The 24000-nt window shown below is 45.8% G+C and overlaps 4 protein-coding genes and 1 long non-coding RNA gene across 7 annotated transcripts in view; 4 read left to right on the forward strand and 1 right to left on the reverse strand.

Annotated features, from left to right (window-relative positions):
* Positions 1–445: 445 nt before the first annotated feature.
* LOC142989060 (E3 ubiquitin-protein ligase TRIM21-like) lies at positions 446–7894 on the forward strand. The gene is made up of 11 exons (XM_076138432.1): positions 446–551; positions 3177–3711; positions 4233–4413; positions 4665–4760; positions 4835–4924; positions 5077–5220; positions 5305–5452; positions 5549–5593; positions 5838–5864; positions 6277–6452; positions 7345–7894. The coding sequence occupies exons 2-11, from the start codon at positions 3182–3184 to the stop codon at positions 7720–7722; spliced, it is 1815 nt and encodes a 604-aa protein (XP_075994547.1). The 5' UTR covers positions 446–551; positions 3177–3181; the 3' UTR covers positions 7723–7894.
* Positions 7895–8585: 691 nt separating this feature from the next.
* On the reverse strand, positions 8586–12351 carry LOC142989064 (GTPase IMAP family member 9-like). Of its 3 annotated transcripts, XR_012960649.1 has the most exons (3): positions 11207–11385; positions 8865–10104; positions 8586–8805 (listed from the first exon to the last, which is right to left on the reverse strand). XR_012960649.1 is itself a non-coding variant. In XM_076138443.1 (2 exons), the coding sequence occupies exon 2, from the start codon at positions 10064–10066 to the stop codon at positions 8999–9001; it is 1068 nt and encodes a 355-aa protein (XP_075994558.1). In that variant the 5' UTR covers positions 10067–10104; positions 12260–12351; the 3' UTR covers positions 8586–8998. The 3 variants fall into 3 exon arrangements, 2 of the variants coding, with proteins under 2 accessions (XP_075994558.1, XP_075994557.1); XM_076138443.1 differs by lacking the exon at positions 11207–11385 and adding an exon at positions 12260–12351 and having other exon boundaries at positions 8586–10104; XM_076138442.1 differs by having other exon boundaries at positions 8586–10104.
* A 5095-nt stretch (positions 12352–17446) lies between these two features.
* Positions 17447–19845, forward strand: LOC142989087 (putative splicing factor YJU2B). The gene is made up of 4 exons (XM_076138474.1): positions 17447–17708; positions 17896–18068; positions 18225–18363; positions 19056–19845. The coding sequence occupies exons 1-4, from the start codon at positions 17573–17575 to the stop codon at positions 19559–19561; spliced, it is 954 nt and encodes a 317-aa protein (XP_075994589.1). The 5' UTR covers positions 17447–17572; the 3' UTR covers positions 19562–19845.
* Positions 19846–20606: 761 nt separating this feature from the next.
* LOC142989088 (uncharacterized) lies at positions 20607–21073 on the forward strand. The gene is made up of 2 exons (XR_012960651.1): positions 20607–20959; positions 21018–21073. It is a non-coding gene; the product is annotated as an uncharacterized LOC142989088 (long non-coding RNA).
* Positions 21074–22765: 1692 nt separating this feature from the next.
* The window catches only part of LOC142989065 (venom factor-like), a gene marked incomplete at its 5' end in the record, with an annotated part of 30951 nt that continues 29716 nt past the window's right edge, over positions 22766–24000 (forward strand). Inside the window, one exon of the mRNA XM_076138444.1 lies at positions 22766–22809. Within this exon, the coding sequence (XP_075994559.1) occupies positions 22766–22809 (44 nt within the window). The remainder of the gene's footprint in view (positions 22810–24000) is intronic.

The raw sequence follows: 24000 nt of genomic DNA on the forward strand, positions 1-24000 counted from the left end.
GGCTTTACACACACACAACATCAGGACAATTCCCGACCCAGCCCATAGCTCTCAAGGAAGACGAGGAAGAGAAAACCTCAATGGACAAGGAAAAAAAGATTTTAAGAAGAAGGTAGAGGCAATGCCATGAGAGTTTCCCCCTCCACTAACGGCTGGGTGTGCAACAGGAACTTCGTATACAGAGGTACAAAGGCATGCAGGACAAAACACAAAAGTCTGAGGAACGGGAGAATTTGCCACAATCCAATGTGCAGCAATTGCAGACAACTGCAGGTACGTCAAACCAAGCAGACTGATAAGAACCAGGTCATTTGATCATATTCCTTTTATTTCTTTCATTTCCTGTTAAGTGAGAGGGCTGCAGTTTGACCTGCACAGGTGCACCTGTAGAGCAGGTTTGGTTGGGAAAGCCTTTTGCTTGTGAGGAGGAAGAGGAGGAGGATCAGCAGCACATTGAGTGAGAGGAGGGAGGGAAAAAGAAGAACGTAACCACTGAGCGACAGAGCTGCAGAGAGAGAAGAAAGGAGGAGGAAAAGTCCTTCACACAACAGGTAAGACTCAAAATCTCTACAAATGAACAATCAGCAACACTGTCAAAGTTTGAAACGAGACTTAAAGACAAAGTTCTGATCACTAATTCTAGTTTGTTGAAAGGAACTCCTAGTACAACAGAATGTAGTGAACCCTTTGGGTTAACAGTTAGTCAAAGAGTTCATTTTTGTAATGAAATCCAGTCAAATACACAAACCGACGATTGTTGTGACGTCGATCTTTTTCATTCGTTTTCTGGAACATTTTTGAAGTAGGTTGTGAAAATGTACAATAGGGAACATGAGAGAGTTGAAATGCCTCCAGGCTGCGGAGGGTTAATCATCACTGGACTCATGCTGTGTTGTTCTATTCTTCTATTGTTTAGTATCACTTTAACATCGATAAGAAGATGGAAGTTCATTGCTAATGGACTGAAAATCAGCTTGTTGTGTTTGTTGTTGTATAAAACTTTAGTGTCTAATCTACAAAAAGCTCCTTCGTTAACCAACGATAAGCTGTTCAAACGCTCTTTGTCGGTACTTGGTAATGTTTAACATGAGAAGGCCGAGCGTCATGTGTGTGAGAATGAGTTTGATGATTGAATGATTGGTTAAGCAATAGATATGAGAAACCAGAAGAAGAAATGACATACAAGCACAGACGACACTTAAAGAAACGTGTCCATTGACCCTCAGACTGTGACTTTGGCGCTGCTCACCAGTCACGGGATCGTCTCGCCCTCGTTACCAGGGGAGACCGGATTCAAAACATATGGATCTGAAATATCAATGATTTCTTTAAAAGAGACTTTCAAGTTCCAAACACACTGTAACCCAGACTGTCAACTGAGTGGCACTGTAGCACTGAGCAATTGGAAGGGATGGGAAGGGGTATACTTACTGTCCTTACCCAGAGTAAGTCCCTCCCTTCTGTAGAGCCTTTAGCAGAGCATCCAGCTCCTCTGACCCAGACATAGAGCTCCACAGAGAGGCAGAGCAGTAACAAGAGCTGCAGCTCTGCTCTCCTCTGGACCAGGCTGCTAGAAACCAGCAGAACTTCCCCAGGAAGGTCAAAGGTCACCTGGACACAAACACTACACACCTAAACTTCTACATCTGAGCCTAAGTTAGACTAACACATGTTTGGAGAGTTTGACTTTAAGTTTGAGTTTGAGTTTACTTTGACTTTTACTGAACCATCTTCACTGAGAATGTTCCAGATTCACACACACACACACACACACAGTGACATGTTTCATCAGATCAGGAAATTCAGGCTTGGTTGGAATGTTCACAGGATTTCTGTTGCCATTTAAAGACAAACATCATGTGGCAACAAACTCCAAACCTGCAGGTCTGTCTGCACACACACACACACACACACACACACACACACACACACACACACACACACGTTTCCAAGTGGTCTGTATATTTAGACACACACTTATACTGCAGTTGAACATGGATGAAGTCATTGGAATGTGTTTACATGAGTTGATCCAACCAAACACTTCATCTGTTCCTGCTACGTCCAGGGAACAGATTTGAGATCTGTGTATCCAGTTCACAGGGCATGGAGATGAATAAGAGCTTTGCGCACAAACTTTGCAAACCCCCCTTTGCCCCCTTTTGTAGATAAGAAAATCTTCACACACACAAACACACACACACACACACACACACACACACACACACATCTTTAGCTTCCAAACTGCACTGGGATTTATTTTAAACATTGAAATTCATAAAAGTGCAACTTATTATTTAACAAAATAAAGAATAAAGTGACAGATCTCCTTTCCAGTGGAATCATTCAAAGTCTAACAGTTTCATACTGTAACAGCATTTCTGCTTCCTAAAAAGATGTCTATCTTGTGGCGTGCGCCCCCCCCCCCCAGGGGACGTGCCCCCCACTTTGGGAACCACTGCCTTAATCTGTGATTGTGTTATGATCCAAATGAAGCCTGAATTTGTGCTGTAAATGACAATACTACACATCTTTACTAAGAAAGAGGGTTTAGTTGGTAAAAGCTCGTCACTAACAAATAACTCCCTTAATCTGTGACATTAAGGTACCAATGCTCAAATCCACCTTAAATCTGAATCACTGCACACGACCCCACTGGACCCTAGAAGATCGTCCTTCTTCTTACTACTTTAAAGTCATTTGGTTTGTCAGTCTTCCTGTGAGCAAAGTGACTGCCTGTGCCTTCTTCACTATCACTGCTGCGATCGCTATGGAGACGCTATGGAGCAAAGCCCAGCAGGACCCTCGACAAGCCAGAAGTACCTGTACTGCTGCTATGTCTGTGTGTCTGTGTGTGTGTGTGTGTGTGTGTGTGTGTGTGTGTGTTTCTATCCTCAGACCTTCCAGAATTCAGGAAATGTATTACTTTACATTCACTAACTCGCAAAAACTTTCGTACACTAAAAACCCTGAAACGTTTTCCCATTAAGATGAATTTGACTTAATTTAAGGAGTAAAACACTGAATTGCACCCCGGCTGTCGTAACTCAAACTGCTGCGGGTTTGTGAAGGGTTTCTTTACGGTGCAGTTTTCAGGCGACGGATGAAAGAGAACTTCAATATAAACTCAAACCTACATGTGTGGAATTTTTCCCTCATTGTTTGTGTCTCGGCAGCTGGGATGGCGACGTCTCTGTCCTCGGTCTTCCTGTCGGAAGACCAGTTCACCTGCTCCATCTGCCTGGACGTCTTCTCCAACCCGGTCTCCACACCCTGCGGCCACAGCTTCTGCCAGGCCTGCATCTCCTCCTACTGGGACGGAGGAAGAGGAGGAGGCAGCCCCGCCTCCTACCAGTGCCCCATCTGCAAGGAGTCCTTCTGCAAGCGACCAGAGCTCCACATCAACCGCACCCTGAAGGAAATCACAGAACAGTTCAAGCAGATGACCAGCGCCGGGATGAATGGAGGAGAAGAGCAAAACTGCCATCCTCACCGCCATCCCTCACCCACCTCCTCCCCTCCGAGGCCGGGGGAGATGCCAGGAAGTGTCCTTGCTGAGATGATGACTCGTTTCCAGCGCCTGCCAAACAAAGGGCCGTCTCACCCCACTCTCCTGCATCCTGACGACCCACTCTCACAAAGTCCTGGTCACATGCAACCCCACACTAATGGACCCCATGACCCGCCTCCCCCCTACTCACCTCCTCGCAGGTATCCTCCACTTGGCATTCACACTCAGCTCACACTCAGCTCACACTCAGCTCACACTCAGCTCACACTCAGCTCAGGGTCTGGTGTCTGTAGAGGGCGCTGTGCAGAGTAAAGGATCTGATGAGACACACATGTGTCAGAAGGCTTCTTTTCAGCGGTCTACAGCGTGTGATTCTTTGCCAAATTGACCAATCATAGAAGACTAAAACAGACTTTTGCTGTTGCAGTTGGTTGATCTCCTGTGTTTAGGCTGTAGTTGCTGTAGGATTCATGTGGTTACCTTGTGACTGCTGTGACTGCTGCTGTGATCAATGAATTGTGAATTGATTAATTGACTTTTGCTGCTGTGTGACATTGGTATTCCCTCTCCTGAGGTCTGAAGTGTCTCCTGGTCTTCCTAGAGAGCTTTGGGCAGGTCGGGACCTTCCTGATGTGGGCTTGTAAAGCCCTTTGGGACACTGGATGTGATGTTGTAGAAATAAAGTGGACTGGACTTGACTTGAAGTGTGATGTCATGACAGGTTCACCCTGAGCGGTCCAGCTGACTCCTGTCCCAGTCTGCCTCTGTGTCCTGTCCACCTCAGAGGTCTGGAGTTTTTCTGTCGAACAGACCAATCGTGTGTCTGCAGCGTCTGCGTGGAGACGGCAGATCACCGAGGACACAATGTAATTCCTGCCAAGAGAGAGTGGAACATCAAAAAGGTACCAGAACGTCTGTAACTAAACCAAGGAAGGTTGATCTGGGCAACTGGACTCTAAGACGTCCGAAAGACCAGTTACCTAAGATGAACTTTCCTCGGATACCATGACCTGTATCCAAGGACGTCTGTCACTAACATCAGTTCAATCCCATTTTAATGTAGAATGTATTCATTTGACATATAGAAACTGCAAAGAAGGAAAGACAGCTTCATAAACCACAGAAACAAACCTGAGCATATTTGTGTCCTCAGTCTCAGCTAGGAATCACTGAGGTGGAACTGAAGGATCTCATCAGTGACCGAGAGGCGAAGCTGCAACAAATACACAATCAGATACACAACATAAAGGTAAAGCCAAGAGCGTACAAGAGCTTTTGTGGCTGCTCTATGTCCCTATAATACACATGTTGCTCCTGCTGCAGGTTGCCGCAGGGCAGCAGACAGAGGGCACTGTGTGCGCTTTCTCCAAACTCATCTCCAGTGTGGAGCGCTGCCAAGCTCAAGCACTTGAGGTAAGACTTCCTTCCTTCCTTCCTTCCTTCCTGCCTTGACTGAGTACTGAAGTTGGTTTCCCTGTGAATACTGATTGTCTTGTTGCTGCCCAGAGAGTGTAAATGGTTTGACAGGTGGTGACAGACGTGTGAATGTTCCCGGTGTGTTCCAGGTGATAGAAGTGTGTCATCGAGCAGCAGAGCACAGAGCTCAAAGTCTGCTGAGAGAGCTCGAGGAAGAGATCCAAGAGCTGAGGAAGAGGAGCAACACTCTGAGCCAACTCACTCAGTGTGAAGACTACATACTCTTCCTTAACGTACGGAGAGAGGATGACATGGATGCAGAGATAGATTGATGGATGATGAATGGATCCCTGATATTCCTGATTCTTTCCCTGCAGACTTTCCCGACTCTCTCCAGCCCTCTGCAGACCAAGGATTGGTCCAAAGCCTCAGTGGAGTCTGAACTCAGTTCAGGATTGGTTCTCAGGACTGTCAATCAAATGATTTTGCGTTTTGAGGAGGAGTTACGGCGGCTGCCTGAGATCTGTGAGGACGTTAGATACACTCTGACTTTATTTATTTGTTTCAGTCTCTGTGGAAACATTTCAGTCAATGACTTTATCATGAATCCTTAATGGACAGGTCAGCGTTCCCCACAGGAGCCGTCTGGGTCCAGGACCAACACAAGTAAGTTCTTACTGGCTCCAAGTCCAACTTAACATCGGTCCTTTAGGTCGCCCCTTGTAAATATCTTTTTACACTTTTCTAGCTTTTGTGATTGATGCTAAATGAATGAACATTAACTGCAAATACTAATGTGAATATTAAATAGATGTAAATGTCCCCATAACTTCCTGACGTATCATAGAATAAGTTCAGAATAAGTTTGTTTCTTACTTACTAAATGCAGCAATCTGTCTTTTCTCTTTAGAGGTCAGAAGAGTTCAGGAATATGCAGGTAATGCTTCATTTTACATTCATTTATTTATTCTTATCATTTATTTGTAATTAATTTATTAACATGTTTCAAAATCAGTCTGCAGTCTGGAGTGATTTTATTATTCTTTTTTTTAAATTTTTTTGAAAAGTAAACAGTAAAAAGTCATTTTACAAATCATTTCCCTTTCTTTTATTTTGGAAATTGTGAGCTTCTGACAGTTATTGAATATATATATATTATATAAATATATACATATTTATGAAAATGGAAATCAGAAGACCAGGCACAAGAATCAAGGGGGCAATTTAACTTTTCTAGAATCCACAGAAGAATCAATGATCTATTTTAGATTTCCCTGTGTTTAAAGATAAGATCCATATTTCAAACTCTTGCTTCATCATGACCAACATCCTGTTTGTGTTTGTGTCAGACGCCATCACGTTGGACCGCCTCACAGCCCACCCACGCCTCATCGTCTCTGTGGACGCTATGCAAGTTTTCTGTGGTGACGGCCATCAGACGCTGCCGGACAACCCTGAGCGCTTTGACCGGGTGGTCTGCGTGCTCGCCCAGCAGGGGTTCAGCTCCGGGAGACATTACTGGGAGGTAGGAAGCCGTGTGGACAAAGATGCAATAATGACCTTTGACACAACATTGAATTAGTCTTATCCAGCCATACGCAAACATTTACATTCTCTCCTCCCAATGTTTTGCAGCTTAAGAACACATGAACCCAAAGACGCGTTTTCCCCTTCATTATTCTGGCCCTGGCTCAGCTCATGTCGGGGTCGGATCCAGAAAATCTAAAAAGAGAAGAAGTAAAGTCTAACTAAAAGAGGGAATTGTGGTCCTCTCCCAGTCCAGGTTGTTGAGTTCAGGTCTTCACAACTGAACAACTGAACCAGCCGTCATTATAGCGTAACACAGTTCTATTACATTACATAGGGAGGCAGTAGTCGAGTGGGTAGAGCTTCCGCTTAAGAACCGGAGGGTTGCCGGCTCGAGTCCCTGCCGAGGTGCCCCTGAGCAAGGCACCGAACCCTCAAGTGCTCCCCCCTCTGCGAAGGGTGGTAATATAATGTAATGTAAGTCGCTTTGGATAAAAGCGTCCGCCAAATGATCGTAATGTAATGTAATGTAATGTATTAGTCAGTCCAGGAGAAACGTTGAGATTTTATTGAAGTGGAGAAACAACATGGATCCTTCAGGGTCCATTCAAAGACCTACAGACCTGCAGAGAAGCACAAACATCTACACAATCATACAACTTACAGAGGAACAAACTCGCAAAATGTAGAAAAATTGATGGACGATGCTTCAATAAACCATCAACAATTGAACATTGAGTACTTTTACTATCTGTGCATTTGAACACTTTCATGCTGTTTACTTTACATACAACTTCCAAGTCCAAACAGGACTTGGATCAGATATTTTTCTATGGTACTTCAGTATTTGGATCAGCCATGAGCACTATCTCATCCTCTTTGTCTCCCAGGTGGATGTGGGAGGAAAGACTGACTGGGACTTGGGAGTGGCCAGTCGCTCCGTCAACCGCAAAGGAAAGATCACAGTAAGCCCCGCCCACGGGTACTGGTTCCTGAGTCTCAGGGATCGGACCGAATACTCCTTCCGCACCAAACCCTCCACCAGCCTGGAACTGGACCTCAGACCGACCCGGATCGGCATCTACGTGGACTACGACAAAGGGCTGCTGTCCTTCTACAACGTGGAGGCCAGAGTGTTGATCTACACCTTCACTGATAGTTTCACTGATGTCATCCATCCGTTCTTCAGCCCGTGTACCAATAAATCGGGCAGGAACAAGGCTCCGCTCATCATCTGCCCCGTAGCACCACAGAATGAAGCTGAGTGATGAAGATGTACACATCCTCACCTACATGGACCTTCATTCCAGACTGTGGTCCACCTACCTGCCTGTACATTGAAAACACCAGGAGCTTCAGGTTCTCCTCATTCTCCACTGCAGCAGATCAGATTTAACCTTCAACCCTCTGGTGTCAACATTTTGTAAATTTGTTTTTGCAGCTCAAGATTTTCATTTAAAAAAAAAAAAAAAAAATCTGTGATTGAACAAATAAATCTTTGAAAATGTCCTCTGATTTTTTAGAAGTCAAATCAAACAAGGAGGATTTTTGTTTTTTGGGAGTCCAGAACATGTCCACAGGCCACGCCCACAGGCCACACCCACTCAAATCTCAACGAAAACAGCAACAAGCTTGGTTTTAGAAAATACAAAAAGCTAAACTAAATATTCTGAACTTCGGCAAAGAATTTATCAGGATGTGGAACTCTAGAGGGTTCAGATCTGTGACTGATGGTGTTGATTGATGGATTGATTGATTGCTTGATCCTCAGACTGGAGTCACACAGCTCAGACTGTGCTGTTATTAAGTCAGTGTCAGAAATTGAGACGTGAGTTTGTAATTAGTATTATTGAATGAATACAGTGGGTTTATAACCTCAAATCAGTCTTTGTTCTGTTTTAAAGTCTTGCCTCATGCCTCCAGTTAGACTTAATTAAGAAACTATCAGAGAATTGACGGGAACCCTCCCAGTGGTTGACTCGTCACTCATGTCACCTACACGACTGCGTGGTGAGCGACGTGCAGAGTTCTTTCACGAGCAGCTGACAGAGACAGACAGTAGCTTTGATCATGTCGTAGCAGCAGAAGCAGCGTTTATATTCTGGAGAAACAAACAAGACAAACAAACAAATACTGTGGGTGTATAAACTTTATTAGGTAATGTCAGTATAACAAAGTGTGCAGCACAAGCAGGGGAGGAGCAGGAGGAGGAGGAGGAGGAAAAAACTGAAAAGGCTAAAGAGTTTTTCAAAATCCTAGCTCAGTTTGTCAGAACTTCAACCAAGGCAGAAACACACCAATGCTGTCAGACATGCAGGTGAGCCAGCAGGACACTAGGGGGCAGCGTGAGACTGCATCACAAACACAAAACAAAAACAGCTCCTTCTCCTCATTTGAGTTTCCATTGGACTTCTCACTTATTTGACAACTGAAAATCAAGAAGAACGCACCAAATTTTGAGCCTGTGAACCAGACGAGTCCAGAAGATCTGAGGTGGCCTCGTTCTCTCGTTCTCGCTACGTCTTCTGTGTGATTTTCACTAATTTACTTGAACAAATTACCTATGGACCTGCCGAGGCTTTTCAGTCCACTGACAGCCTTTTTGCCTAAGTCCACCACCGCTTCAGCAGCAGCAATCAAAGGATATAAGGGATTGAAGTCTTCAGCATCTGCTCTGGCCTTCTTCTCCGAATCGTCCTGCAGCTTCTTCAATGCGTCCTGCAGGTCTGTCTGGTGCTGCACCTTCAGCTGTTCCTTCATGTTGCTTATATACTCTTCTTTCTCCTTCCTCTCCCTCTGCCTCTCCTCTTGCAGCTCAGCTCTCTCCATCTGCCTCTCTTTGGCCCGCTCCTCGTTCTCCTTCTGCCTCTCCATCCTCTCCCTCTCCATATTAGCCTGGAACTGCCGGTCCATCTTCTGCAGCTCCTTGTCGAGTTTCTTCTTCATCTTCCTCTCCATTTCCTCTCTCTCTCTGCGTATTTCCTCTTCTCTCTCTTGCAGGAGTCGTTGTTTCTCCTCTTCGACGGCCCTCTCTGCCTCTTGGAACATCTGGTTGGTGTAGTGGCTTCCTCCGTTCCTGTGCATTACATCTCTGATCTTGCCGACCAGCAGGGAGACCTGAGTGCGATCTTTGAGCTTGTTGTTGAAGACGTGGTACTGGCCGTTACATCGGCGCACCAGCTCCTGCAGGTCTGGGCTATCTTGAAGGAAATTCTCAATGGTGGTGTTTCCTTCATCAAGAAGGTCTCCGTGAGTGAAGAGCACCATGCTGTATCTGTCCGCAGCGTCGCCAAAGATCTGCTGGATCATCTGCACCGTCTGCTTTTCTTCTTCCGTGTATCGGCCCAGCCTGATGACCACCAGGAAGACGTGAGGTCCAGGAGCAGCGTAGGAGACGCACTGGCTTATGTCTTTGGTGGTCTTATCCTGGCCGAACCTGGTGTCAAACAGGCCCGGGGTGTCAATGACAGCCACTTCCTGTCCGTCCACCTCCCCTCTGCCCTTTGAGCAGTACACCGTCTCAGACTTGGCGCTGAACTTGGATTGGAAGCATTGTCGCCCCAGGATGGTGTTTCCAGTGGCGCTCTTGCCGATTCCAGTCTTCCCCACCATCACGATCCTCAGCTCCTGGTTGTTCTGGACGATGGGTCCTGAAGGGGAAAAACAACATCACATGAGAATTCACCGTCCAGGACGTCCAGTTCCTCCACAGCCGAGACGTCGGCACAGGAACACCTCCAGCTGCTTTCAGAACAACGTTCTCTACCAGTTTTTAATCTACAGTTATGTTGTCTTTTCTCTAAAGTAGGGGTGGGGTGACGCGTCTACGTAAACCGACTACTCCACTACCTAAATACGTCGGTTTGCATAACCGTGCGCCGATGCATCATAAGATTAGATAAGATAAGATAAGATGAATGTTTATTATCCCAAGGGAAATGACTGTGCAACAGTTAGAGTGCAGCATGAAAACAAGAACCACAAATCAGAAATCACCCAACTAGTGCAATAATGAAACGTGCGAGAATGCAAGTAGATAATAAGTACACAGTAAGTACACACAATAAGGGGTAGGAAGTACATACGATGGGGGGAACAGTACATGCCAGCATAAGTACATAAGGAGGGCAAGGTCACAAAGTGCATACTGGCGTGAGATGGCTGCGCCAAGTGGAAGCATGCACGCAACCGGAGAACGAGCTGCGGCGAAATAAAGTCGCCCACGGTCGAAAGTGTGCATGATAACCAGGACAGGGGTGGGAAACCTGCAGCCCCTCTGCCCTCTGCAGGCTCCCTGTAGGTCTAAAGTTCTGAGCTAACATTGTTTAACACGATTAACAAGTCGTCAGACCGGGTGATGGCTGAGCAAACTGTGAAGCTGCTTCCACCTTTCTGTCAAACATATTTCCGTTATTGTTTTGGCGGTTGTTTTACTTCGCCACCTCAGTCAGAGCACAGGTCGGCACCCCGCGGCTGCTGAGCGCGGGTTGAAAAAAAATAGAGATCGATAGAAAAAGAGGAGATCTGACGACGCCTTTGACAGAGAATCTTCACTTTATTTACAACCAAAGAAACAAATCTGCCTTCTAGTCGCATGCGGCTCCTCAGCCCCTCCCTTTAGATTTGAAGTTCTGAGCTGACATTGTTTAACACGATTAACAAGTAATAAATAATTATACTGATCATAATCCCCCCCGTCTGACCGGCCGGCACCCGGAGCCTGAGACCGGAGCGTGAGACCGGAGCTCTTACCGTTGTCTGTATGTCTGTACGCCATGTTGAAAGCAGTAGCAAGTAGCGGCTGCAGCCCGAGTGAGGCGCGCCGTGCGGCGGCTTCCTTTATAGGAACGTCCCGTCCCATCCGCTCCAGTCAAACTGAAGAGGGGAGAATCCACGCCCCACTTTATCGAAACCAGAGACAGAGGGAGACACAAACAGAGAGAGACAAAAATAGAGACAGAATGAGATAGAGAGAGAGAGAGAGAGAGAGAGAGAGAGAGAGAGAGAGAGAGAGAGAGAGAGACACAGAGACAGAGACAGAAGGAGACACAAACAGAAAGAGAGACAGAGACAGAGAGAGACAAAAAGAGAGGCAAAGAGAGAGGGGGAGAGAGTCTGAGGGAGAGAGAGACAGAGAGAGGGATAGAAAGAGAGAGACAGAGAGACAGAGAGACAGACAGACAGAGAGATAGAGACAGACAAAAAGAGAGGGAAAGAGAGAGAAAGAGAGCGAGAGAGAGATAGAGACAGTGAGAGAGAGAGAGAGAGAGAGAGAGAGGGAGAGAAGAGGTTAACAGGCGTTTAGCAGATTTACTTCAACGCACAGCTGTGACATGTGGAATACAAAATGTGTCTCTCTCACACACACACACACACACACACACACACACACACACACACACACGCACACACACTCACACACAGCCCTACCCTCCTCTCCCTCCTCTCTCTCCCCCTCTCCCCTCCCCGTTTCTTGGAAGCGGTTGGTTTCTTTAAAACAGCTCACGTGCCCCCTGTCGGCTGGAAGCAGAGCTGCATGCTCCAAACTGGTTTGGTGTGGAATGTTCAACATGTGATTTCCCGAAGTAAAGCAGCCGTGAGGACGGTAACCATAACAACGTACAGTAGTCGTACATACTTCCCAACTTCTCCATGCTGCTTTTCCAAACTTACTCACAAATGTTCCATCTTTATTCATTCACAAAGCAATCTTCATTCATTTTTGTTTTGTTTTTCTGAAGTTTACTAGGATTGCAAACTCGTGTGTGTGTGTGTGTGTGTGTGTGTGTGTGTGTGTGTGCTTACATTACAGCAGCTGACAGCCAGGCTGAAGAATGCAGGTGGACAGGCACCAACCATGTTCTCAAAGGCCTCCACGTCCAGTCCAAAGTCCAAAGCGGCTATGTTTGTTCAAAACCTTTATGTTTTGTCTCATAATGCCGTTTCACATTGGCACTTTTAGTCCCTGCCACTGTTTCTGAACATATGAGACACACTGGTTTAGAGCTCCCAGTGGGAAGTGTGAACAGAAATGACTCTGTCTTTTAAACCATATGGCCTTCTGCTTAGGCTGTAGGTCCGGGTCCGTATGGGGCGGCTTCTGGGTCCGGACCTGGGCCGCGGTTCCCCTGTTGGTGACCTAGGCACTAGTGCCTAACAAAGGAATCATGACGTACTTTATACCAGGGGTACTCAACTTCAGAGGCCAAGAGGCCCACATTTAAACCACAACACGTGCAAAGGGCCACAAATTATTATTAACATATATTTGTACCAGTTTATTGGCTGTATTTACTACAGCTGTTTAATATGCTGGCTTGCTAGTAATTTTTAATGCATTGCAAAGAATCATGGGATATTTCACAAATATTCTCAATTTGAGTAACAAATGTGGTGTAGCAACTGCGTTTCCAAGGATGACAAGTGTTGGTCAAGCTGATGTTTTATGAGCACTGGAGTGAATAGCTTTGCATTGATGACAGTGATAGCGTTTGCAATTGCTACTTATTCCTAGTGAGAGCTCAGAGTCTGCATTTCACAAATATTAATAACAATAACAGTATAACAAATAGTTGTTACTTATTCCTAGTGAGAGCTCTGAGTACTTTCAGATCTAGTTGTTGCTAAGCATCATGTTTTGTTTCCAACATCGCCCTAATAACCTTTGGTGACGGTTACATTCCTCTCCTCCCCCCCCCCCCTTCTTCTTTACAACAAGCACATGATGTCATTTCATCAAACGGGCTCCATGACACGGACGAACACACTCTTTGGTTGTCAGTACTTTAATGAAATCTGCAATATGAAGACAATAATACGTTCAAACAGTCAGCAGATGATTTTGAAATCATTTTCATCATCATGAGTACAAAATCATCACTGAGAGACAAAAGCACAACTGACTACTACATACAGTAACTATACACACCCTGAGGCACGTGGTTAACCCTAACCCTAACCACGTCTTCAACAACAAGCTCAAAGATCGCACTCAGGTCTCCCTGCTGGTTGGCAAGATCAGAGATGTAATGCGCAGGAACCGAGGAAGCCACTACACCAACCAGATGTTCCAAGAGGCAGAGAGGGCCGCCGAAGAGGAGAAACAACGACTCCTGAGAATGCAGGAGATGCTTAGACAGAGAGAGAGGGAGGAAGTGGAGAGGCAGATACAGACGAGCATTGAATGGGAGAGGAGGAGGAGGACAGATATCTGCCAGGCTCAGATGGAGAGGGAGAGAAGGGAGAGAGAGGAGAGGAGGAGGAGAGAGGAAGAGGAGAGACTAGAGGAGAGGATGAGGGAGAATAGAAGGAGAGACGCAGAGAGACGGGAGACAGAGAGGCTTCTAGAAATGGAGAGAGAAAGCCTACGGGCTGAGCATGAGCGGCAAGTGTTAGAGGAAGAGGAGAGGCTGAGGAGAAGAAGCCAGCCAGACAGAGACCAAGATCCGTGTTTGATTCTGTGAGCCTGCAGGTCCAACACATCATCATCCTGACACAATGGATCCACGGCAGGGTGAAACATCTCTGACCTCATGTCACATCAACCTGTGTTACAAGCTGAAACAAGAACACCATGAAGAAGAACATGAAGAAGAACATCACCGAGGACACTGGACTGACATTAAAGACAACACACACACACACACGCACACACGCACACGCACACACACACACACACACACACACACACACACACACACAGCCCTACCCTCCTCTCCCTCCTCTCTCTCCCCCTCTCCCCTCCCCGTTTCTTGGAAGCGGTTGGTTTCTTTGAAACAGCTCACGACTCCTGTCAGCTGGAGGCAGAGCTGCATGCCCCAAACTGGTTTGGTGTGGAATGTTCAACAGGTGATTTCCCGAAGTAAAGCAGCCGTGAGGACGGTAACCATAACAACGTACAGTAGTCATACATACTTCCCAACTTCTCCATGCTGCTTTTCCAAACTTACTCCCAAATGTTCCATCTTTATTCATTCGCAAACCAATCTTCATTCATTTTTGTTTTGTTCTTCTGAAGTTTACCAGGATTGCAAACTTGTGTGTGTGTGTGTGTGTGTGTGTGTGTGTGTGTGTGTGTGTGTGTGTGTGTGTGTGTGTGTGTGTGTGTGTGCGCTTACATTACAGCAGCTGACAGCCAGGCTGAAGAATACAGGTGGACAGTCACCAACCATGTTCTCAAAGGCCTCCACGTCCAGTCCAAAGTCCAAAGCGGCTATGTTTGTTCAAAACCTTTATGTTTTGTCTCATAATGCCGTTTCACATTGGCACTTTTAGTCCCTGCCACTGTTTCTGAACATATGAGACACACTGGTTTAGAGCTCCCAGTGGGAAGTGTGAACAGAAATGACTCTGTCTTTTAAACCATATGGCCTTCTGCTTAGGCTGTAGGTCCGGGTCCGTATGGGGCGGCTTCTGGGTCCGGACCAGGGCCGCGGTTCCCCTGTTGGTGACCTAGGCACTAGTGCCTAACAAAGGAATCATGACGTACTTTATACCAGGGGTTCTCAACTTCAGAGGCCAAGAGGCCCACATTTAAACCACAACACGTGCAAAGGGCCACAAATTATTATTAACATATATTTGTACCAGTTTATTGGCTGTATTTACTACAGCTGTTTAATATGCTGTCTTGCTAGTAATTTTTAATGCATTGCAAAGAATCATGGGATATTTAACAAATATTCTCAATTTGAGTAACAAATGTGGTGTAGCAACTGCGTTTCCAAGGATGACAAGTGTTGGTCAAGCTGATGTTTTATGAGCACTGGAGTGAATAGCTTTGCATTGATGACAGTGATAGCGTTTGCAATTGCTACTTGTTCCTAGTGAGAGCTATGTGTATATGTAGGGAGAGCAGTCACAGTCTTTCTCCATGTCTTTGTCTGTGGACGGTGCTCAGCCTGTGGCCCCACATCCAGGGGTTAAAGGTCGGCACCCCGTGGAGGAGGTTCTTCTCTGTGGCCTGACGCAAATCTCTCCCTGAATTTCCTCTGGCAACATTTCTTGTCCTTTGCATGGAGGTTCCTCCAGACCTGTGAAGACCTTTGAGACTGACTTCAGCGGGCGAAGCAGTCTCGCAGCATCACAGGCCCCGGCGCCGCCCGAGTCGGTGGATGCTCCCGATCCGGCCGCAATGATCGCTACGAGGTTTAAGTCTGTGTCAACAAACCATACTGCCTTTCCTGCGGCAGCTCTCATTTGTGTTGCTAAGCGTCACTGTTAGTGTCACAGTTAAACAAAGACGCCTCACTCAGGACCTACAGCGCAAAGGAAAACTGAACTTCTTGGACAGGTGAGTCATGAACAGCCAGACATTGTTCACACATCAGGCTTTACATCTCCACACGCAGGAGTTCAGCCTCTGTGTTTCATCTTTCCCCCAGGGAGTTTTGCACAACCACTAACAAGAGCAGGAGAAGAAGTTGAAGCTCTCTGAGTCAGTCTCCCATCGCACCATACTTCTACTGCCGACAGGTGAAGTAACCCATCGTCCTGACAACGCTTTACATGTTTCAGCAAAGCTCAAAAGAAACAAATGCTGATCTGTGTCTCTCTCTCTCTCACTCTCTCTCTCTCTCTCTCTCTCTCTCTCTCTCTGCTGCCTGTTGCACACCTGTCTCTAATCACACCATCAGAGACAGATGGTAAAGACCGTGATTGTCTCAAACTGCTCCTGTAGACCCTGCCTATCATGGGCCACGTGATTAGGTTAGAATTTGTTTTGTTTAATTTGATCACATTTGTTATTCACAGAGCCCTAAAGAGACAGTAGCCAAAATATGTGTACATATTTTATTAACAAACTGATGTAATTGTGAATTTCTTAGGATTAGTGTGTACAGAGAATGGATGATGGATGAGTTCAGCTTTAGAAAACGTGACCTGCGCGCCTTCAGTCAGACTTTATGATTCATTCATTCCCTCACTCAGCTGCTCCAATGTTGTTAATCCTTTGTTACAACAGTGTGTGCGTAGGTGGCCACAAAAGTTATCATAACCAACTCCTCACGTAACGTTTTCATGGCGCATTATTACATTTTTTACAGATAATTCTGTAATGTTAAAAAGTTGGTTTTTCCACAGACGGCGAACACACAAAGTGTTCCGTGCATCTGTTCTCCGACAAACACCAAAGAGATAGTTCAGAAAATGGAAGACATGTCTCTGCCTGCAAATCGACGACATCAGTTCATCTCCAGTACTCAGTTACCTGTGAGGACGGGACATATGAGCTCTGACGGGACAAACGGATCAGAACATCTCCACTTTATCATTGTTCAGTTTTGTTAGTAATAGCAAACACCCAACAAAAATAAAAACCGTTTTAAAAATAACAATAATAGATTATAAGTTAGAAGACGCAAGATCATGTACAGAACAGCAGCTTGGTTCTTTTGGACTGTGGAGAACACATGTATCAGACTATCTGGTGCTCACCCTAACCCTAACCCTATCATTCTCTGATAAAGTAACGTAAAACTAATTACAGTTACAAAGGATTTTTTATTTTAGTTTCGTGTTAATTTTAGTTTCGGCATGTCTTTGTAACTCTGTAACTTTAACTTTTAACGTTTCATTCGAAAACAGAAAATTCAGGTCAAAAGTGTTGCACATTCTTAGGCTCAGTGACGTCATCCAAACTAAAGTTATACCATTGACGTAATACGTGTGTTATTTGTTTGGTTTGATGACGTCCCTTTGTTAATTTCACATATTATGTTGTTGTGCTGGCGTCACATTTGTGTATAAACAGAGTGACTTTCCTGCTGGGCTCTGATCCAGATCCAGACAGGAAGGACGAACTCTCGACGATGATTGTGATCATGAAGGTTTGAGATGCCCTACAACATCTGGTGCGATGGCTGCAAGAACCACATTGGCATGGGTGAGTGTGGAGGAGGAGGAGGAGGAGGAGGAGGAGGAGGAGGTGCTCGCTGGCTCACACGCTGACGCTCACGGAGCTGTTTGTGTTTCCCTAACCTGTTTCTGTTTGGCTTTCAGACAAACTGCTTTGTATCACAGAACGTGAGATGGAAGTCTGTCCAGGCCTCAACCAGCCTCAAATAAACTGGATAGCCGCACATTTGCCCGCTCTCCCTTCCCTCCCCCAGGTTCAGGATGAAGTGCCACCTGTGCGTCAACTACATCGAGATGCAGACGGACCCGGCGACCTGCGACTACGTGATAGTGAGCGGCGCCCGCAGGAAGGAGGAGCGGTGGGACATGGCTGAAAACGAGCAGATCCTCACCACGGGTAACTGCACACCTGCATTCAGGACCTGTCCAGAGCAAAATGATGACATTTGTGATTGGGAAATGACTTCAAATATGTAAAACAACAGGAAACTTCATCAAGAAGTCATTGAATTCTCCTCTTTACCTCAAACTCACAACATCTCTGTCTGCTACATCTTTGACCTGTCCTCCGTGTGTCTGGACAGAGCGCATGGAGAAGGAGAAGCTGGAGACGGACGCTATGTTCAAGCTGGACCACGGCAGGAAGGACAAGGCCAAGCTGGCGAAGGCTCTGCCCTCGCTGTCGGAGATCCAGGACCACCAGGCCGGATGGAAGGACGATTTCCAGCTCAACAGCTTCCTCCGTAGGAAGTTCAGGGTAAAAAAATTCAACCAAATTACCTTCACACAACTGCTGTGATGGCCCTCTGGAGCCTCCTCATCTGGAAACATCTGCTCCACTCTCTGGCTGCCATTTTGAAACTTGCAGAAGTCCATTTAGAGCCTCTAACTCTGCTTTTACCATTTGGTCCAGACGGAGAAGAAAGTTCAGGCCGAGCAGGAGGAAAAGGACGACGCGGTGAGAATGAGGACCAACCTGTCCATCCCTCTGCTACCAGAGAGGAAGCAGGACAAGGAACTGGCGGCGCTGCTCACGTACCAGGCGCCTGACTGTAAGCCACGCACGCACGCACGCACGCACGCACGCACGCACGCACGCACGCACGCACGCACGCACGCACGCACGCACGCACGCACGCACGCATGCAGATAAATGTGCATTTCTTCTGTTGGAAGTCTTGCTGCAAAAAGGGATTAAACTTAGGCAGCGAACCTTCTGGATTGTAGTTGTAGCCTGAGGGCCCCAGAGCCTGAGAGCTCCAGAGCCTGAGAGCTCCAGAGCTTGAGGGCCCCAGAGCCTGAGGGCCCTAGAGCCTGAGAGCTCCAGAGCCTGAGGGCCCCAGAGCCTGAGGGCCCCAGAGCCTGAGAGCTCCAGAGCTTGAGGGCCCCAGAGCCTGAGGGCCCTAGAGCCTGAGAGCTCCAGAGCCTGAGAGCTCCTCTGCTCAGATTGAGGGGGAAACCTTCACATTACCATAGTTACGGTCGCACACAACCCAGGTTTCCCCACTGCCATTGAACTGGACTGGCGTTGGCGTGGCTCCAGCCTGACACGGCCTCCTCCAGGGGGTCTGAGACCTTCAGTCGAGGTCTGTGTGATTGCTGTGAAAGTGACCTAATGTAGTTCAGAAATTTGAATGTGCCGGTGCCAATCCTCTCAAACAAGGTAAATGTATATATAATATATATATAATCATGTTTGTTTAAACATGTCCTCCTTGTCCTTCTCCTCTTCCTCCCCTCTCAGCTTATGACGACAACCAGCACAGCAAGCGAAAGGCAATCTCCTCCCGCTCATGGTTCACCTCCACCTCTATGCCACCAGGGGGTGCTGCAGGCAGCCTGCTCCACAAACTGAGACTACAGGGGAAAGACGCAGCGGTGGCCAAAGCCCTGGGCTCCTCCCACTGCCCCCTGATCCGCCGACGCACAGAGGGGTCGGGGGCCAAAGCCGAGTCGTCGGCCGCCGCCCTTCGCAGGAAATCGGACCCTGAATTGAGCACGTGGGATGACAGAGGGGGTTCAGAGGTCACACAGAGAGAGGAAGAGCCACATCTGGTCATACAGTCAGATCGGGAAGAAACGCAAAGCAGTGACTTTGGATCCAGGGAGAGTCGTGTTGGAACCAGAGAGGAGGCGGGCACAGAGCCGGCGGCAGCAGAGGATTGTGGGAAAGAGAGGGAGAGACGGTCGGGAGGCGTCGCGTCCCTGGTGGCAGATTACAGCGACTCGAACTCGGAGCCTGGACAGTGACCCTGTGAGGCTGAGGGACGTCCTGCACACCACAGGAGACACGGAGGAGCCAGAAGATCAGAATAGATACAAACAGAAACCTGAACGTCTCAACCAACCAGCTGGGGTTGCCAGAGTCAGAGATGACCCACACTCATACTCAGCATAGATGCTACATCTGTGTCGCCTCTATCACTGACTGTAAAGTAATAACATTTATGAAAGGTATGGTGAAGTGTTAAAGCATTCATTAAATTGTTTATCTATTAGATAAAGGAAATAAAGTCCTCAATCTTTCCACAGCGTTTGTGTGTGTGTGTGTGTGTACATAGACACTATATACTACTGTACTATGAACTGGTGTGCATGCGTGTGCGTGCGTGTGCGTGTTGGTTCAGCGTATCGAGCGCCGTTCCCGGCACAAACAATTCAGGTGAGTGACAAAGTCCTTATTATGAGTGAAAACATTGAATTCCTTTCCAAATACACATGGCAGAGTAAAGAGTCTCTCCCTGTGTGTGTGCGTGTGTGTGCGTGCGTGTGTCCTGATGAGGCTCCCTAAGAGTGATAATCTGGTTTGTGTCTCTACAACCTGACCAGTTTAATCATCTAGATCATTTAAATATTCCCGTGTCAATCAATGGCAATTTTCTCTTGAAACTAACTTTGCTTCAGTCTTGACTCCTGCTGCCATTTTGGATAAAAATGGCACCACGCTCTGTCGCATGGGATTGTGGGTCCTTAGTTGAGGATGCACATGACCCTGCCTTATCTGGGTCGTAGTAGACAGCATCTTGAGGGTGTCCAAGACTTGAGCGCCCTCTGATTAGGTGAGCAGCATGTAGGCAGCTCAGGAGCCACTGGGTCACAGTGTGTAAATATTAGGGCTGTCAATCGATTAAAAAAAATTAACTAATTAATCGCACAAATTTCTGTAATTAATCGCGATTAATCTATCAAGAAATTAATTGCATTTTTCTACTTAAGACTGTAGCTTATAATGAATATCTTTTAATGTAAAATCATCAAATGAATGTAGAATAAACACAAAGAAAGTCCATTTAAATTCAAAAAACATTTTAATGAACAGTGTAAATTCAAAAAAGAAAGCTCTCATCTCTAGTCCTCATACAACGTGTGTATTCTTGACACGATGGTTCCTCTCGAGGGTAAATTATAAGAGGTATCTCCCGATGCAACACGAAGTACTTCTCTCAGTCCATCATCCTCTACTGTGCTAACTGGGCGGCAGTTTTTAACAATCCAAGTAACCAAAGAATTGGTTAACCTTTCACTCACGGGTTTCGTCATTCGCCCACGAGTGCCACACTCCTGTAGAGTAGCCTGGCGAGGTCCTGTGGAGGAACTTGCAGCGGGGTGTTTTGCTCTCAGGTGATACGCCAAAGAGGTGGTACTTCTGTGGTAGTTGAATTCGGCTTTGCACACTGTGCAAATTGCTTTTGTTTTATCCAAAGAGCCGTCGGACAACTTTTTATACAGAAACTTTCCCCCTAAAAGTCCGTCGTTCGCCATCTTTCTGCCAATGACTCTCTTTTAATAAGAAAAGATGGTTGCCCGCAAGTGACCAAAGGTTAGGAGTCAGCCACCACCGGAAGTAAACAAAACCGCGTTAATTGCGTAAAAATTTTTTAACGCATTAAAAGTTTAAAATTAATCGCCAAAATTAACGCGTTAACTTTGACAGCACTAGTAAATATAAATATCACCAACAATACTCACACACAAATGTCCAACACCTGTATTTCATTCTGCAGTGCATTCCCCCTGTGACCTGCCTGTGACCCCCGTGTGACCTTTGACCGATTTGAAAGCAGAAAGGACAGCAGAGATCCTGACCCAAACCCTAACGACGGGCCGACTTTGATCCAAATGTGTTAAACAGTGCTGGAGTTACATGAGCCTCTCTGCGGCGCTCACATGTGCCTGATGGTCCGGTTGTTTGTCTGGACTGCCATCCAGACGTGTACATGGATGGAACATACCATGCATATGTGTTCAAATCAATCAACCATGAAAGATTTATATTTCCATACCTGAATTAGCCAGTTAGTACTTCTTACAGGAAACCGCATCCAATCACACAATGATGAACGATCACGCTGTGTTCGCCCATAGGTTTATGCCAAAAAAGGTGGAACTTCCCACGTTTGTTTATGTTGGGAAATCCACAACAAAATTCCCGGATTAAGACCAAAATAAGTCGTCTGTTTGAGATAACGGACAAACAAAGCTGACCCAACACGATGAGGTCACTGCTCACTGGGGGGGCGGGGGGGGGGGTCTGGGCTCTCATATGAAGCAGCTATGAAGCGTCTCTTGTAGTCACATCCTACATTGACAACATGTCACGGTGGAGGCTGCAGCTCTTTCTTTTCCTGATCCTTTTCTGCTGTTCCAATGCACAGATTCCTAACAGGGCCAGGTAAAGCTGCTTCATGTCTCCTTCTTCTCCGTGAGACTGCATGTATTATGTGCTTACTCATCAAACTATTTTTCTGTTTTTTGCAGGAGAGCTGGGTTTTTCGATCATAGGTAAGGTGTCAAGGTTATGTTATTACCTCCCTATGTCTCCCAAAGTGATGAAATGGATCCATTGGAAGGAATTTTCATTGATAATTAAGTGGGATTTTGGATCAGGATCTGGAAACAGGATTTTTTTCCCACTTAAACATTGAATGCCACCCTGTTTAAAGGAAAACTTCAGGCCTGTGTTTCAGTTGAGCTCTGATGCAGAGGTAGATAGATAGATAGATAGATAGATAGATAGATAGATAGATAGATAGATAGATAGATAGATAGATAGATAGATAGATAGATAGATAGATAGATAGATAGATTGATAGATAGATAGATAGATAGATAGATAGATAGATAGATAGATAGATAGATAGATAGATAGGTAGATTTACTTTATTCATCCCAAACTGGGAAATTATTAGCGCCACCATCAGGCTAATGCGCTGGATTTCAAATATTTTGACATTTTCAACGTTTACAGATGTGACAATTCTTCTTTATATTGTCAAAGTTTGGATTTATATTTGTAAACAAGTGCCATCACATATGTTTTGATCCTTCTTTGATGCTTTTTAAAGTTAAATGTGACGTTTCTACTAAAACAAACTGTCCTTATAGAAGCTGTGACTGAAACACAAAGTGTGTTTGCATGCAGACAGCAAAGTGGTTTTATTGTTTTGTGCTTGAATCTGCAGATTTTCACCGATTGCGGCATATTGGGAGCTCCATGAGTAAGTCACCACAATCTATCAGCTGAATCTCATTTTAACATTGGGTTTGAGTCTAAACTCTTTATTTTTATTTAAAAGCTGCACTGGGAAAACAGTCTTTACTTGACAGAGTGACAGATGTTTGTTTGTGAAAATCAACATAATTCATAAAACATAATTCATTGTGAAGTTTGAAAATCTGTCTGTAGGCCTGAAATCAGAAAAGTCCAGATTAAAAAAGCAACTGAAGACATTCCTGATTGTAAATGAACGTTTGATCATAAGTTCTTGTTTTGTTTGGTTGCGATATTGTAAGTTGTCACTTCCTCCATGTATTTCACATTAAAAGCCTTTGGTTGCTCTGCGGTCTGAAGGGCTTTTTGTTTGTGAAAGGCGCAGAGGAAGTGTGAAATTACACCCACAGCAGCTAAATGTGGAGTCAACCAAAGAACAAGGAAATCCAGAATAAATCTTGGAATCTGGAAGTGAATTTTCAGTCACAGAAATGAAGAAAGATCCCAAAAGTCTTTTAAATAATGATAATTGTTTTGAGTCAAACTAGAACCTGAGGACGATATCATACGCAATCTGCACTCTGCCTCATCCTGTGCCCGTCTCGCTCTCATCCAGTTCAAGGTCCTACACAGGGTCCACTTCTCTAAATCCAGATTGGCCGAAATGTACACAGACGTAGATGAAAATGGAATAGATGTTTGATGTCTCACTGTAACTTAAGCCACATGTTTTTTCTTTGCCCCAGGCTCCTCAACTACTGGGCGGGTTACTTCAACATACTGTCCACCATATTGGGAATACAAATTCAACCCTCCCCTTATATTGCCATCTTGGGTTCTCCGTATGACCTACACCGTTTTAAAACCCCACAAAAGGAAATCATCATGTTCACCTCTTTGCCAGGCGACGCCTGCTCCTACATTGGAAATCCCTCACCCCTCCCTCTATTTCGCAATGGCTTAAGGATACAATGTTCTTTCTTAGACTCGAGAAAATCAAATACACTATGAGGAACCACACTGATAAATTCTATCAGAGATCAACCTTTCCTCTCCTATTTCACAGATCTACAGGCTATGCCAGACCAGTGACTGATTACCAGAACACCTTTCCTTTTTATTTTATTTTATCATTTTATTTTGCATTTCAGGCAGTGCAGGACGGGGGTGTGTGAATGCGGGGTTGTATGACTGTGGG

Source organism: Genypterus blacodes, unplaced genomic scaffold (genome assembly GCF_046128005.1).
Source record: "Genypterus blacodes isolate CSIRO-AG114 ecotype Tasmania unplaced genomic scaffold, CSIRO-AGI_Gbla_v1 ptg000370l_1, whole genome shotgun sequence".
NCBI classification, from domain to species: Eukaryota; Metazoa; Chordata; class Actinopteri; order Ophidiiformes; family Ophidiidae; genus Genypterus; species Genypterus blacodes.

Coding starts and splice junctions, on each gene's coding strand:
- LOC142989060 (XM_076138432.1), top strand. CDS start 3,182: ATGGCGACGTCTCTGTCCTCGGTCTTCCTGTCGGAAGACCAGTTCACC. Junction 5,221..5,304: donor ACTACATACTCTTCCTTAAC/GTACGGAGAGAG, acceptor CTTTCCCTGCAG/ACTTTCCCGACTCTCTCCAG. Junction 6,453..7,344: donor CCGGGAGACATTACTGGGAG/GTAGGAAGCCGT, acceptor TTTGTCTCCCAG/GTGGATGTGGGAGGAAAGAC.
- LOC142989064 (XM_076138442.1), bottom strand. CDS start 11,315: ATGGGACGGGACGTTCCTATAAAGGAAGCCGCCGCACGGCGCGCCTCA. Junction 10,105..11,206: donor GTACAGACATACAGACAACG/GTAAGAGCTCCG, acceptor TTTCCCCTTCAG/GACCCATCGTCCAGAACAAC.
- LOC142989087 (XM_076138474.1), top strand. CDS start 17,573: ATGAAGTGCCACCTGTGCGTCAACTACATCGAGATGCAGACGGACCCG. Junction 17,709..17,895: donor CGAGCAGATCCTCACCACGG/GTAACTGCACAC, acceptor GTGTCTGGACAG/AGCGCATGGAGAAGGAGAAG. Junction 18,069..18,224: donor TCCTCCGTAGGAAGTTCAGG/GTAAAAAAATTC, acceptor CATTTGGTCCAG/ACGGAGAAGAAAGTTCAGGC.